The sequence below is a fragment of the Molothrus aeneus genome, chromosome 3 (genome assembly GCF_037042795.1).
Source record: "Molothrus aeneus isolate 106 chromosome 3, BPBGC_Maene_1.0, whole genome shotgun sequence".
Lineage (NCBI taxonomy): Eukaryota > Metazoa > Chordata > Aves > Passeriformes > Icteridae > Molothrus > Molothrus aeneus.
This window is the reverse complement of record NC_089648.1, coordinates 63,837,497-63,851,502: the sequence shown is the minus strand read 5'-3', so window position 1 is coordinate 63,851,502 and position 14,006 is coordinate 63,837,497. Positions and strand designations below refer to the sequence as shown.

Below are 14,006 nucleotides of genomic sequence, written 5' to 3'. Positions count from 1 at the left end.
AAGTGTTTGAAAGAAAGGCAACTTAATAAATAAGTAAGCTCAGAAACTTACTTACTGAGTGGAGGCAAAGTTCTGTTTTTTTCAAAACAGAGAACAAATTATCTGTCATTTCTAAGGGCTGTTTGCAGCAAGCGGGCAACTGAGCTTGTGGGTGAGATAGAAAGATGAAGGTCTTCCAAACCTTCAGCAAGAAAGCAGGGTTTTCTCCTGGGTTGTACTTTCTGAATCAGGTAAAACAGCACAGACTTTGTTTAGAAAGTGGAGGGGAAGGCAGGAACCTGATTGAAAAAGCAGAGGCCCAACAGCAAATTAAGCTGCAGGAGTTAGGTCACTATTCTGAAATTCTACACGCCAATTCCAGTCACATCGGTAGGGGTTAATGGACTGCAGCAGGCACACGATACTGCAGGGACACAAAGGATCATAGTGGATCTCAGAGCAGGTGATGCCCAAGGTATACCAGGGAAGAAAGAGAATTTTGGCACAAGGAGAATGTTAATGACCTAATATGCTGTCCTGGTACAAATAAATACTTGTACAGAAAACCAAGTAAAACTAGTATGACACAGTTTGGGATACAGAATTCTAATTCAATGCTTAAATAGCTTGTGTCCTAAACCAGTACCAGATGGGTAAAGGGCACAAGGTGTCAGTGTACACAGAATCTTACTAAAGGCTGGTGAGATACCAGCGGTTTTCTCCAAAAGAAGGACCCAGCTTTTAGGATTTAGGGTTTACCCAATCTCAGGTGTGTCTTTTGGCCGTGTGGACTGCAATCCCAGAACCAGCAATTAAATGCAATTCAGACTGCTTTTTATATACAGCAAGGAACTAGCTGAAAGTGAAACTTAGATATTTATTAATATTAATACACTGGAGGGAAGAATGTGCATTAGGGCTGTCCTCTCTGGGAAAAGAGAAACTGGTAATTCAAAGTGTTCAATTATGACAAGAAAGTAAAGCAGTTTAATAGTTCTCCAAACTAATTTGAAGCTTCTGCACAGAGAGCAAGTTTACAAAAGTCAATGTTAGGTGCAGCTAGCTACAAGCATATTCATAAGACAGTCCTTGCATGGGAAAGGCAAAGAAAATAGTAATTCAAACAACATCCAAACTCCTGGTCTAGAAATTAATACCTTAGTCCAGCAGTTCTAGCCATGGAAAGGTTCCCTGAAATTAAACTAGATTAATAAGATTCCTTGCTAGGCACTCAATTTTCACTTGTGATAATGGTCCTGAAGAATTCTAAAGTACAAATCTGGTGCTGCTGTCAGATTTGGAAAAAGGGACTGAGAGAGAAGTTTTTTAAAAATAAGGAATATTTAAGTGAAATATGGATGATTTAAAGGCCCAAGATAATCCTCTAATGAGATGAAACTTTATCTCCACACATCATTAGTGCACATATACCACAGTAAGCAATATTTGTCTTCAGGGACATGTGTTTGAACCTAGCCATCATGGCTGAGCTGGAAATCAGATCATATTCAGATCAGGAAGGTGAAGCATGGGAGGGAGACATGGTGAAGTAGGCAACAGCAACATCAGAGACTGAGAGCAACAGACACAGGAAATCACTTCTTACAAAAATGGGCAAAGTCACACTGAAATACATGGCAAAATTGCACTCCAGGTCACTGCGAGTCCCCTAGCAAATCTGAAATCATACAGACTGTTCTCAATTCTTAACACAGAACAAAAAGTGGAGAAAAGATTTTGCTAAGCCAAAATTTTCTCTCTGGCTTCTCTCCAGACCTATTTGTTAACAGTTTGATTGGAAAGTCAGAGGCGTATGTGTTTCATAACAAGTTCCCTGCACACAGGAGTGTACATGTTCAACATCATGTTCAACCTCCACAGCTATGGAAGAGTCAGTATATACATAGCTAGGGAAGATTTATCCTCTGGTTCTCCCATGTACAAATAATGCTATTTCCCAGACATACAATGACAAGCAGCACTCTCTAAGGAATATTCAAGTTACACATGCTAGCTGAGACACTGGGATTTGACCCTAATTATTTTGTGATTTTGAACATACAAGTAGTATATTCATTTGTTCAAATAAAGTCATTGGCAGAGGTAATCTGACCCTGTACATTGTCCCAGAAGAGTTTGCAAAGATGGCTAGCATTGAGAGCCAGCTGGGACATGCCTAAATTTAACAAAAGGAAGAAAGAGGAAAAAAAGAAGAAAAAAACCCACTTGCTCTCTGAAACCATTTAAAAACCATCTTCATGAGCAAGAAATAGTTCCTCAACAGAGGGGTGAATTTCCAGAAAGCAAACAGAAATCAAACTGGCACCAGACAGAACACATAAAAGAACAGAAGAGAGGAGATTATCTGTTCGGGAGAAACCAAATGACGCTAGCTCATCACACAGCGTGAGCTCTGGAAAGATGTCATATTTGTCATAGCTGGGAAATGCTAAAAATACAGGTTCAGATCACTCTCTGCTAGCAAAGCATTGAGAGGTGTCTCTGGATGAGGCTTGTCAGGCTCCCTGCTAGAAGCTCATCAGTCCTTCAGGGATACAGACGAAGAGGCAGGACTGCAGAGAGTCAGACCAGGCCTCACATGCAGCAGTTCTCTGCTTCAACTGTGCTCCCAACAACCTGAGCACATATGTTCACATACATGAAGGCTTCTATACAAACATACTTGAGTGAGAGATAACCTGCTACAGCTGAAGAAGCACATACCTGCACTTGTGGATCCAATTCCTGCTGTAAGCACAGAGCGTGGCATAATCTTTACTGCATACTTGAGGAACTGAGATTTCCCTGTACCTGGGTCTCCAACCAACAGAAGGTGTGATTCACCTTGGGGGAAAACAGTGATGTGGGAGTAGACAGTTCATACACAGACAAACATTGACACAAAATGCTCAGATTAAATAATACTTGTCATATTCATCTAAAATTTAGCATTATATATACATTAAAATATGTAATTCTGCACTATTTATTTGGTGTGATAAATACATTTTTTAATAAAGTCATCTAGACACAAATATTTACAACTGAGTATTTGTGAAGTGTTTGCAGGTATTTGACACTTCCTGTAATATGAGTTCTTAGATTTTAGAATGCTCATTTCTCAGACTCAGTTCATTCTTGAATATGAAACAGAAGGATATCAGGTTTTAGTTACCATTCCACTATTCAGTTATTTAAATTATTGCAAAATGGACTAATAAAATCAGCAGGCTGTTTTGCTTAAGTAATTCTTTGCCAACAGTTACACAACTTTGTCTTTTCACAACAATGAAATTACAGAAGTAAATAATTCATCTGCTAAAATCTCAGTAGTGCTCTAAATTTTTTTCACTGTTTTCTACAAAATCCAACTTCAATTCAAATATAAAGTCTATAAGTTTTTTAGCTGTTAGAGCATTAAGAAAATCCTGCATTTGTATATAGAGACATACTTTTAAAAATTATTATGACCTACATAGATTACGACCTGTGTACCACCTGGCACATGGCATATTTGCCATCTAACAACAACAGAAGGCAAATCAGCAGGCAGGTAACTTGGAGTTACAACACTAAGTGAGATGTGGTGACAATCACAGATGGAAAAGTCTGGCATTAGGAAGTGAAATTAATCCTTTAATTTTTCCTTTTAACATACTATAGTGATCCATATTAAGGAAACATTAAGATTCCATCCTTTGATGCCAAATACTGCTGGGAATGTTCTACTAGAAATAAATTCAAAATGTCACTTTTACAATAAAAAGTGAGATGTTTCAGATAAAATAGCTGCCTTTAATATTCTACCTAATGGAAACCTAAAAGTCTGCTTCTATTGGGTTTTATTTGGGAAAAATTAAGTAAAAAGAGGAAGTCTAGACACCCACTTGTCTGAGATTTTCAAAGAATAGTCAAAATTGATTAAAACTTGTTCTCACTCAAGAAAATGGGATGATTGCGCTTCCAAGTTCTTCCTGGTTTGATTTTGGAAGGGTGGGGGGGATGTGGGTGAGGACAGGGATGGGAATGACTGTTACAAAGGACGCGATACTTTTAGAAACAATACAAACCTCTGGTTCGAGTTCCAGCAGCATCAGTCCTCTGCACACCACCAGCAAGCACCATGGCTACAGCCAGCTTCACCAGGTACAATCCAAAAACTTGAGGACATAAGCTAGCCAAAATTTCATTCCTCCCTAAAACAGGAGCAAAAATGGCACTCAGCAGAGTTAAAACTTGGTTTTCCAGGGACTCCCATGTAGACTGACAAATAATTTGGGCAAGAAGAGTAGGGTAGGAAGGAGATTTTAAATTTTTTTTTTTAAATGGCACCTAGAGCGGTTGTTTGATCCAAACTTCCTTCATGATACAGAAGTTAAGTAAGTCACAGTCATAAGCAGCAAAGCCAATCCTATTGCAATTTAAGGAATGAAACGCCATCATGCAAATTCTTTTGTTCCACATTTACAAGTGTAGAAGCTACAAAACCTGAAAGTTTACAGATTTCAAAATATCCCCTTGAAAACTTGTGTGTTGTACATTTAAGAAAAAGTCTAACACTTATTTTGCCTTAAACCTTTGCACACATAGTGTGTTTATTTTCTCATTGTTAGCTTCCTTCTCCTTTGATCCTCCAGTGTCACAGATCCCTCCGTGTCTCTTCCTCCCTACTATAGTCTCTTTCTAGCAGCAGAATATTTCAATCTGCTCTGAAAATGCTGATGGTGTGGAAGATATGTAACAGGATTAATTCTGTTTTTTGAGATTCTGACACCTCCAGCAGATAAGGGGTCTCAGGTTATATGCCATGTGTTACTTCCATTGCTAGGGAATAAAAGAGAGTGACTCATTTTGAGAGCTTAACTTCATGTTTTAAATTTAGATGTAAGTACATGGTATTGGACCTAATGGAAGACTTAAGGTATATGTGTTGTGTTTCATTTGGAGTTCTTCTGAAGGAATTAACACATCTTTGTTCATCCAAAAGTGAAATTTTAACAACGAAATTTTCCGCCACACGCCGGTCAAGATTTAACTTCACAGTTAGGAGTTAGCATCATTAAGTGACACACACATTCTGTGGCCTCAGACTCCTTAGTCAGGTTTAATCTTTGCCCTCAGTTTCAACTAAAATTCAGACAAACTGACTGAAACAGACACCTTGGGCAGTCAGGGTCCTTCTAATTTCCACCTCAACTTTCTTGTAGCCACTTGAAATTTATTTATTCTGAATAGGTAATATTAGATAAAATGACGTTGCTCTCTGCAGGCTTCCAAAATTTGTCCTGAGAATGAAAGATTAAAAGGGACCTTCAAGATCCTGAGTTACTTTCTGAACAGTTCTAACGAGAACGATAAGAAATATTCTCATTCCAAATAGCAGAAGGAAGAAATGTTATCATTCCAAACAGCATGAAGCTAGCAATTAAATTGCTTTCCAGGAAATGCAGTTTTGAAGAATCTTTAACATAGACAGGATCTACGTTTTCTTATTGTGAGCAGGCTCATTTGAGGGAGGTTCCCACCTGCTTTTCCTCCTGTTTTCTTTAAAAAAGAAAGACTAAGCCTTTTGCAGGGTTTTACAAAACAGACTGTCAGCCTAATAAAGTTCAGGGGTGGAGACCCTAAAGAGTCCATTGAGCTTCTGCAGAGTTGAGGAGAAGGCACTCAGATTACGGAGAGGGACAGAGTTCCACACAGAACTACTGGGAATTCCAAGTTGGCTGACTGTGGACCATGCTAAGTTTAGGAGCCAGCATACTGAACACTGACTGTTCTGGAAGCCATTGCGAATTGAAGGCTCCCCTGCTCCTAACTCAAGGATCTAGGCATCCCAGAGTTATGTTAAAGATGGGATGTGCTAATCCCTATGGTAAAGAAGCAGAGCTTAATTTGGGATGCAGAGACAGTGTGTCAGCTCTCTCACCCCAGAGGCAACAGCTGTGCTGACTAAAGGCAGATCTGATCCACACTATTTCTTCTGAGAAATATGCTACTTCTTTCTTGATTATAAAACATTTTTCATTTTTTTTCTCCTCTTTTACTTACATTCCTTTTCATTTCTTGTTAATAAATGTTCCAAAAAAGACTTGAATAGAAAGCTCAGAGGATGAAGATCAATGCAGTAGGTTTGGTACTTCCTTCCACCCCACCCCAGTAATATTTAAGTAAGAATTTTGTATTCTTGTAGTGAAAAAAATATATTCTTGATGAATGAGTGGTGAGATAGGATAATGGGGGGAAAATGTGTTCAGTCATTGTATTTTCGCTCCTGATTTCATCTCTTTCCAATCAAGTGTCCTACTTAAAAGTGTTCAACCACTAACCTGCTAAGGGATCATTCCTATGCCTTTCCCAGAAGTCTTCAAATTCCTTGCGAACTTCTTCATCAATTACAACCCCTGCTAGCTGCTCATTGTTCACTTTAACATAGTTGGCTTTTAAAACAAGCTCCAAGTCACAGCGTGCACCCTCGTGGAAAGGTTTCCACCTCTGCATTACCACTCCATACACTGTGATGTCATCTCCTAGAGGTAACAACAAAAATTAGTAAAATAACAAAAAAAAAAATCTGACTTGAGACATGTAGACACTTCAGCTAGCTGTAATGCACAACAACATGATCTAGGTCATGTGTTACAGTTAACAAGGTTAAAAAAAATCTAACAACAAAAAGCAAAACCTCCTGCACTTACTGGAAGTCTAAAACAAAGATAAGGTAGGTTGCTCAAGTCTGTGGTAGGAAGTGTTATGTCTTTCCACTTCTGTTTAAGGGAGGTGAATTCTTAAAGATATACCTCTGCTTGTTTCCTTTTTTAGAAGAGAGGGATTCCTGGCAAACTGTAGAAGCTCTTTCAATTAGATTGATTATACAAAAAAAAAAAAAATTAGTCAAAACTTATTTGGCTTCTGGTAACCTTTGTGGAGAATGAACCCCAGAATCACTTGTTAACATTCTGAGTAGAGCTTTCTTCTGAGAAAGTACAACCACAAATTAATTTCTTGTGGAAATGTGCCTATCTGAGAATGTTTAGTGCATTCTCCATTCATTGTCCTGCCAATGAGCTTCTTCTCTGAATGCCAAGTAGCTTTTTCTACCTGCAGTACTCCTTAGAGAGAGGTCAGCTTTCCTGGCCCTATGAACCTATGGAGGGGCACCTCACACTGTGTGACCCGATGTCCTAGGGAGGTTTGGTGTTCTACACTAACAAGGTTTAATGTACTTCCTGTCTGTCACAACACATTACTTATTGATGCTGATCTGTCAAACAGTCAAGATGTAAGCTGACATGGGGGGTGCATGACATTTTCTGGAATGGTCACCAGCTGCCACGCTAACGTTCAGCCCGAAACAGCACCGTGACAGACGAACACACCTCATTCGGGGAGCCCCCACCACTGACAGCCACCCGACAGAGATTCATCTCAAGTGCAAAACTAAAAATGCTTGTGGGTACAGACATAGGTAATTTATGCTACATCCTCACCAGACTTGCAACTGTCCACCAAGTCATCTTCCAGAACAACCACCATGCAACGAGGGATGCTTCCAACAGACAGCCTCTGAACCTAGGGGATGGGAAGGAAAAGCACTTCTTAAGAACTGCACCTTTCAAAAGCCTTTAATTTACAGCTGCTATGGCCTGTGGTCCTTTCCTGGAACTGAGGTCAGTTCTTGCTTTTTACCATAAAACTTACAGTAAGGATGCCCATGCTGCCCTGAACTTAACAATGAAAGTTTAATGCTGATATTAAAGGAAATGGGATTGAGTATTAAATTAGCAGAAGGTGCTCAGTGCTGGGAGATCTTGTGTGATTTCAATATCTTGCTGAAGAAAGCAAAGCTCACTAAAAGAGGTCATTTGAAAGACTAATTTTTTTATTTTTATTATAGTTTGAGTTATTACTAGGTACTTCTTCGATATGTAAAGTTGACTTTGGGTACTGAAGCATGTGCATGGGTTAGATAACGCTTCACTGAAGTAGATACTGAGTGAATATTCTCTGTATTTTTCTGGTATTTAACCATGACTTGACAGTCTGAGATTAAGTTTAGGTGCCAAGGATTAAATCAAAAACAGGAAACCCCAAATATATATTGACAAATGTGCCAGTAACTCCTGTAATTCTTTTTCTTTTCTTCAGGGCAAAGTCTCTGCAATCTTGTCACAGTCCATTTCCAACAAGCAATCTTTCCATTTACACTTAGAGCTTGCAATAGTTTTGAGAGTATCCACTGCACAAGAACAACAGTCAGAAGGACCTTTTCGTTCTGCAGCCCAGGTCATACATGCCAGAATTCTAAATGTATTCACTCTCTGGTGCCTAGGAAGGTTAATTCACCCTTGTGTATTATCTAAATGGCCACAGGCAGTTCACATCACTGTCAGTACTGATGGCACATGCACAGTTATTTGCAGACCTCAGTAGGAAACACAAGGGAAATTCACTCCTAATTTAACTTTACTGTTTTTAACAAGCTCATGTTGCTGAAAATCCTTCCTACCAGTGAGATATGTGTGTCACAGGGCATAACAAAATCTAAGTTAAAGAGATTTCCCATATGTCAGAAACAATCATTATATGTTCATGCAATATAGGGCTTATTTCCTAAAAGTTTATTCCCTTACTATTAAGACCTTAATTTCTAACTTCACACATTTCTCTTCCACCTTGTCTGTACTTCCACCCAGGGCTACCATCAGAAACCAAACACAAATTCTGGCTGCAGGTTCTGTAAGGATCACATATGCAATAATTGTGGAGTTCAATATTGGCTGAAGGGAAGAACATTTGCAGACACCATGTATTGACCACACTGCACAGCTACAGCTGGCCCTGGCCAACACTGGGCTAGCTTTAGTCCTCAGAACCAGTGTTGAACATCAGCATCATGCACAGGAAGTGCTTAGAGGAAAAATAACACACTTGGTGTTACAGGGATTCAACGTGGAAGGGAATTTCATCTATGGAAATTTAATCTATTCACTGACTGCTGGTGTTTTGTACAATATTGAATAGAATTACCCAGTTACAGAAGTATGGTCTACATGTTGGCTTAATTTTTAATTCTTTGACAGGAAATCTCTGACCAATGGGTTACCTGGCTCCTTTCAGTCATCTAAGGCATTTGTTTTAAACAACAGTAGACATCCATACTTTAATACCTTCCCCTTTTGTCTATGTTTTTTTTTCCCTTACCTGTTCCTGAATTTTGATTTCTTGATAGTCCCTGCAGCAGGTAGGAGAAGAGGTTGTTCCAGAGAGACACATGAACTTGGTTGAGTTGCAGCCTTCTTCATTGAGGCAGGCTGCTGGACGACAGAAGGCGTAGTACTGCTCGAAGTCAGCCTTGACAGCAAACACATGCTTGCACTTGTTACAGATGTAACTCCGCTCAAACTCCAAAACCTTCACCGAACTGGTGCGTATGACAGTCCCAGTAACAGACAAAAAGTGTCCCACGTCCTTGGATTTAGGAATGTGCTCTCGAGTCAGCTCTGGGCAAACAGGCAAACCTGTTAGACAGAAACATGTGCAGCATAAGGCTGTGCTTATCAAACAAGGACTTACAATGCAGTTAAACAGAAAACACGCCAGACATATAAACAGTAGCCATTGTTATTAGCATTTTATAAACATGATTCAACTATTCATCTGTTGTACCATAAATCTGATTCACTGTCCTCAGATGGTGAAAATTATCAGACACTGAGCACTAGCTGAAAATGCTGCCAAGTTACTCTCCCACTCTTGCCAAGGGGTGAACAGTCATGAACAGCTTCCATTCATGGAAACGGATCCTGATGTTCTCATATCTGTATTAATTCAGATGTTCCTTTTGCAAATGACATTTATTCTACATCTGGTTTATCTGAATGACAAATTTTTGGTTATGCTACTTCATTGTGGTCCAGGGTTATCCCACAGTTAAACAGGTGTAGCTCCTAATATTGTGTGAATTCTCAAGTCTAGGCAAACTCACAGTTGGAGAGCATTTGATCTTAAATCCACATTGGATACCAGTAAACCTCGAGCTCAAAGAAGATAGCATAAAAAGAATGTAAAGGGGTTATGAACACAGGCAAAGCAAAATCACTTGTAAATTCAAATGCATAGTGACAGGACACTTTCCACTTACTCTCCCTTAATTCCACCCCAGCAGCCAGTTCAGTCATGTGCTGATCAGGCTCCAGAGCTCACCCATCACTTGGCACCAGAGTGGCTGAAATCCTCAGGAAGATTAATCTCAACAACCTACAAAGTCCTTACAAAAGTAAACGGTCTTGAAATGCTCACCTGAGCAAAATATTGCCTACTCAGAAATTAGTAATGAACTACAAGATAACGAATAATTATAAACTTAATTTCTTATCTTTACTTCCAAAATATTTTGGAATTATTTTCTACAGAGATGTAAAACTACAAATCTGCTAAGAAATAACGTTTCTAAGGGGACCAAAACTATTTGTGCATTTAGGGCAAATATTCTCAGTGACTTTGGCTGGGGAAAAAAAAATTCATATTTATTTCAGTGTTTTCAACCCTAAATTCCTTATTTCAGACATGTAGAAACATTCTGGTTTGATGCTTTTAAACAACACTTGACTTTCTGCTTTTGTTCAAAGAATTTTTTCAAACAATTGAACTAATTTTAAAAGGTAAGAGAATAAAGTAGAAAAAGTGGAATTAAATAATCAGGAGGAAGTATTTTGTAAAACTGCAAACATTTTTTTCTGTTTGACTCTAATAAAGCTATTTAACTGTTCTACCCAGCCTGCTGAAAATTTCATTCTACCACAGATTTGCATTTCTAGTCAGTTCAGGAAAAAATAAAAATCCGTTATTTCTCCACCTGTTTTGGCTTTTTTTTTTTTTCTTAGTTCAGTATTGCTGCCCCTGAAAAAGCTTTGCAAAGTGCACCACATCTTACACTAGAGAGAGCTGCAGCACTGTTGTCAGGATATATGATGATCATCTCTGTGAATTTTGAAGAGACAAATGTGACAAAAAGAGCCTTCATTCTGATCATACTAGACTGCTTGACAAATTCTTTAATTGAGTATGTGCCTCTTTGTATTAGTCACAAAAAAGCTATTTAAAATATCAGAAGCAGCTTGGCCTTCACTAACAAACACAGTGGTGCTCAGGCTAATGATAAACAAGGAAAAATCATTTAATGGATTTGTAGCAAAAAATAGAAGTTATACAATCAAATTCCTACAATGCTGAAATTCAGATAAAGAACTTTTACTTTCTTCAGTGAACTCCAGGTAATCATCCATTATTAATAACTGCATATCCACACTCCTTTCATCCTTTTTTGAACCCCTAGATGCCCTGTCCATATTGGTAGAAAATGTTGAGATTGTTTCTTATATCTGGTGTATGCAAAATCACTTTTCCTCACTTAATTCCAAGCCTGACGCAAAGATACCATCACCAAACTCGTGGTAGGTGCCTGCTGCTCCCACCAAGAATAGTGCACCACATTCTCATTCCCTCCTTCTCTGACATGGGAACGGGAAGTGGCACTCCAAGATGAGAATTCTGAAGGTAATCAGAACTCAGCACCTACTTAAAGGTAACAGTATCATGGGAAAATTTGGGTGGAAAAAGGGCTATAGAAAATTTAGGTTATTTCTTTTTTTTCTGCAGTGAGCCTTTCAGTGGTACAGAGCATTAACCAAATTATGTGGACAAATGCTATTTTGATCCAGCTGGACCTCTCAAGGATAACTGTCCCTGTTCTTCACCAACATCTCTCCAGCTTATGGATGGAATTATCTGTGAGTCTGCTGACTGAATTCTATCAATGATCAGTCAGGCTTGCTTTTATCAGTTACTAAAACTATTTGATCAAGGGGGCTAATTTTGCCAGACGTTGATAAGGGACTATTTAGACAAAACATCACTGTGGGAGGAATGATCAGCTCCAGCAAGAGGCTGATAGGAGGAAAAGGAACGTCTTAGAGATACCACTACTCTTGCAGAGATCTTCTCTCCTTGCTGTATTCCTTCTAATAGTTCCTTGGAGTCTTTTTCCATGCTGAAGCCCTGAATGATGTAAATGCATCTCAGAACACTAGGAGGAAAGCTTTACCTCATTCCTGCTTTCATAGGTACAGGAGGGTGCCTGTGGTCAAGTTTCAGTCCAACACAAGAGGCCATCCTTTTACCTCACACACTCAGCAGCTGAGTACAAGCTCCTCAGCACCTGAACACCACAGGCTAAATGTATTTCTGATGTATGCGTTGTCATTACAACATTTTTATGGAAACTCACTGGAATGAAACACAGGCCTATTTAACAATGTGATTTATCCAAATTCAAGCTGCCAAAAGACTGAATGATCATAAGCCACTCCACAACAGGACAGAGGAGGGAAACACAGGCTGCCAGCTCTCGGCTTTGCAGACTATTGCCCCAAACTGTTATGATCAGAAATGACCAGAAGGGATGGTGCCACTGCTGACCCTGTTTCCCACAACAGGCAAAAAAGACATTTCAATCCCAGAACCTGCACTCCACATTTACCAAAACTCAAAGCTACTAAAAATTTCCCAATAATAAGGAATAATGATATATCATCTGGCAGTAAAAACATTACTGAATCCTCCATTATTAATCACGCCTTCCAACAGTTCCTTCCAATTTTATGACAAGCAATTTTATAACAGTTAAGCATAAAATTCAACACTTTCAGACAAAATTGTTACAAGACAACTCAAAATTTAGACTTTGGAAGATGGCTGGAGCCAATAAGGACTGAGTGCCAACGGGCATGGTAGGGAAGGCAACCTGCAGTAAAACTTTGGAACCATTTATCTTCCCCTAAAACTTTTTTCCCAGGACTTTTTTTTCCCTTTTTTCTTCTCTCAACATCTTCTGTCCAGAAGAAATAATGAAAGACCAGCTGCTGCTTTGGAGAAGTCTTTGCCCTGGAAAGGCTTTAGTGTAAGCCCTGACCCAGCGAGGGACACGCAGCCCAGTGGGCATGGGCACAGCTTTTCTTTTGGGAGGTGATCTACACCCATCCACCTGTTTGCACGTGTTCCTTGCTGCTCAATAAACACTAAGGATTCCCTCGGCTTCAAACACAGGAACGGCAAGAATTAAACTCGCTCATTCCATGGCACCCCAATAACTGGTTACGGAAATGTTGGCAGTTTCCCTGAAGAGCCAAGGAAGAATAGTTTGTTACAGAGTACGGAACTTTTGGCAGTTTCCCTGAAGAGCCAAGAAATGCCGGCAGTCCCGGCTGGGAGGTGCAGCTCTCTGCAGTCCCGGCCCGCACTCACCCGAGACCCTGGCGTGCAGGTTCTGCTTGAGGCTGAGCTGTGCGGGCTCCGCGCTGTCCTGCAGCGCTGCCAGCGCGGCCCGGCGCAGCGCGCTGTCGAAAATCGGGAGCACCTCGCTGGGGAAGGCGTTGAAGAACTCCCCGATCTCCATGTTGGTCTCAAAGAGCGTCAAGGCGTCGACGACGACCGGGTAGTGCGCCTGCTCGTCCGCCTCCCTCAGGATGGCCAGGATTTCGTCCTTGTGGTGCTCCAGCACGTACGACTCGAACACCTGCCCGATGAGGCTCACCTGCTCCGCGCTCAGCACCATGCTGTCCCTGGCTGCCCGGGGCGGGCAAGGCGCGGGGAGGCGCTCACTCACACAGCGCCGCTTCCCGCTACGGCCGCGCGCCGGGCGGGAAACTTTGTCTTTCCCTGGGAAAAGCCCAGCGAGGAGCCAGGCGAGGCGGGGCGGGCGCGGCTCCTGAGCTCGGGCAGGCAAACCTCCTCAGGGCGGCACCTCCGCCGCCCGCCACCGGGACCGCGGCAGGCACCGAGGCCGGGCCGGGCCGAGCCGAGCCGAGCCGCCCCTCAGTGACGGCTCCCGCCAACCCAGCCCGCCCCGCCCCGCCCCGCCTGCCGGTGAGAGGCGGGGCGCTCCTCCCGGTAGTGCGAGAAGCAGACTGAGGCGGCTCTCCTTCCCTCGCTCTGCAGGCGATGAGGGCAGGCGGCTCCCGCAGCCACTT

The 14,006-nt window shown here is 41.1% G+C and overlaps 1 protein-coding gene across 1 annotated transcript in view; it reads right to left on the bottom strand.

The window, feature by feature from the left end:
* The window catches only part of MCM9 (minichromosome maintenance 9 homologous recombination repair factor), a 47,993-nt gene extending 34,402 nt beyond the window's left edge, over window positions 1-13,591 (bottom strand). Inside the window, exons 1-6 of the mRNA XM_066546126.1 lie at window positions 13,282-13,591; window positions 9,181-9,497; window positions 7,467-7,548; window positions 6,306-6,506; window positions 4,050-4,175; window positions 2,704-2,823 (exon numbers count right to left, since the gene is read on the bottom strand). Of these exons, the coding sequence (XP_066402223.1) occupies window positions 2,704-2,823; window positions 4,050-4,175; window positions 6,306-6,506; window positions 7,467-7,548; window positions 9,181-9,497; window positions 13,282-13,591 (1,156 nt within the window). The remainder of the gene's footprint in view (window positions 1-2,703; window positions 2,824-4,049; window positions 4,176-6,305; window positions 6,507-7,466; window positions 7,549-9,180; window positions 9,498-13,281) is intronic.
* Between the last annotated feature and the right edge of the window lie 415 nt (window positions 13,592-14,006).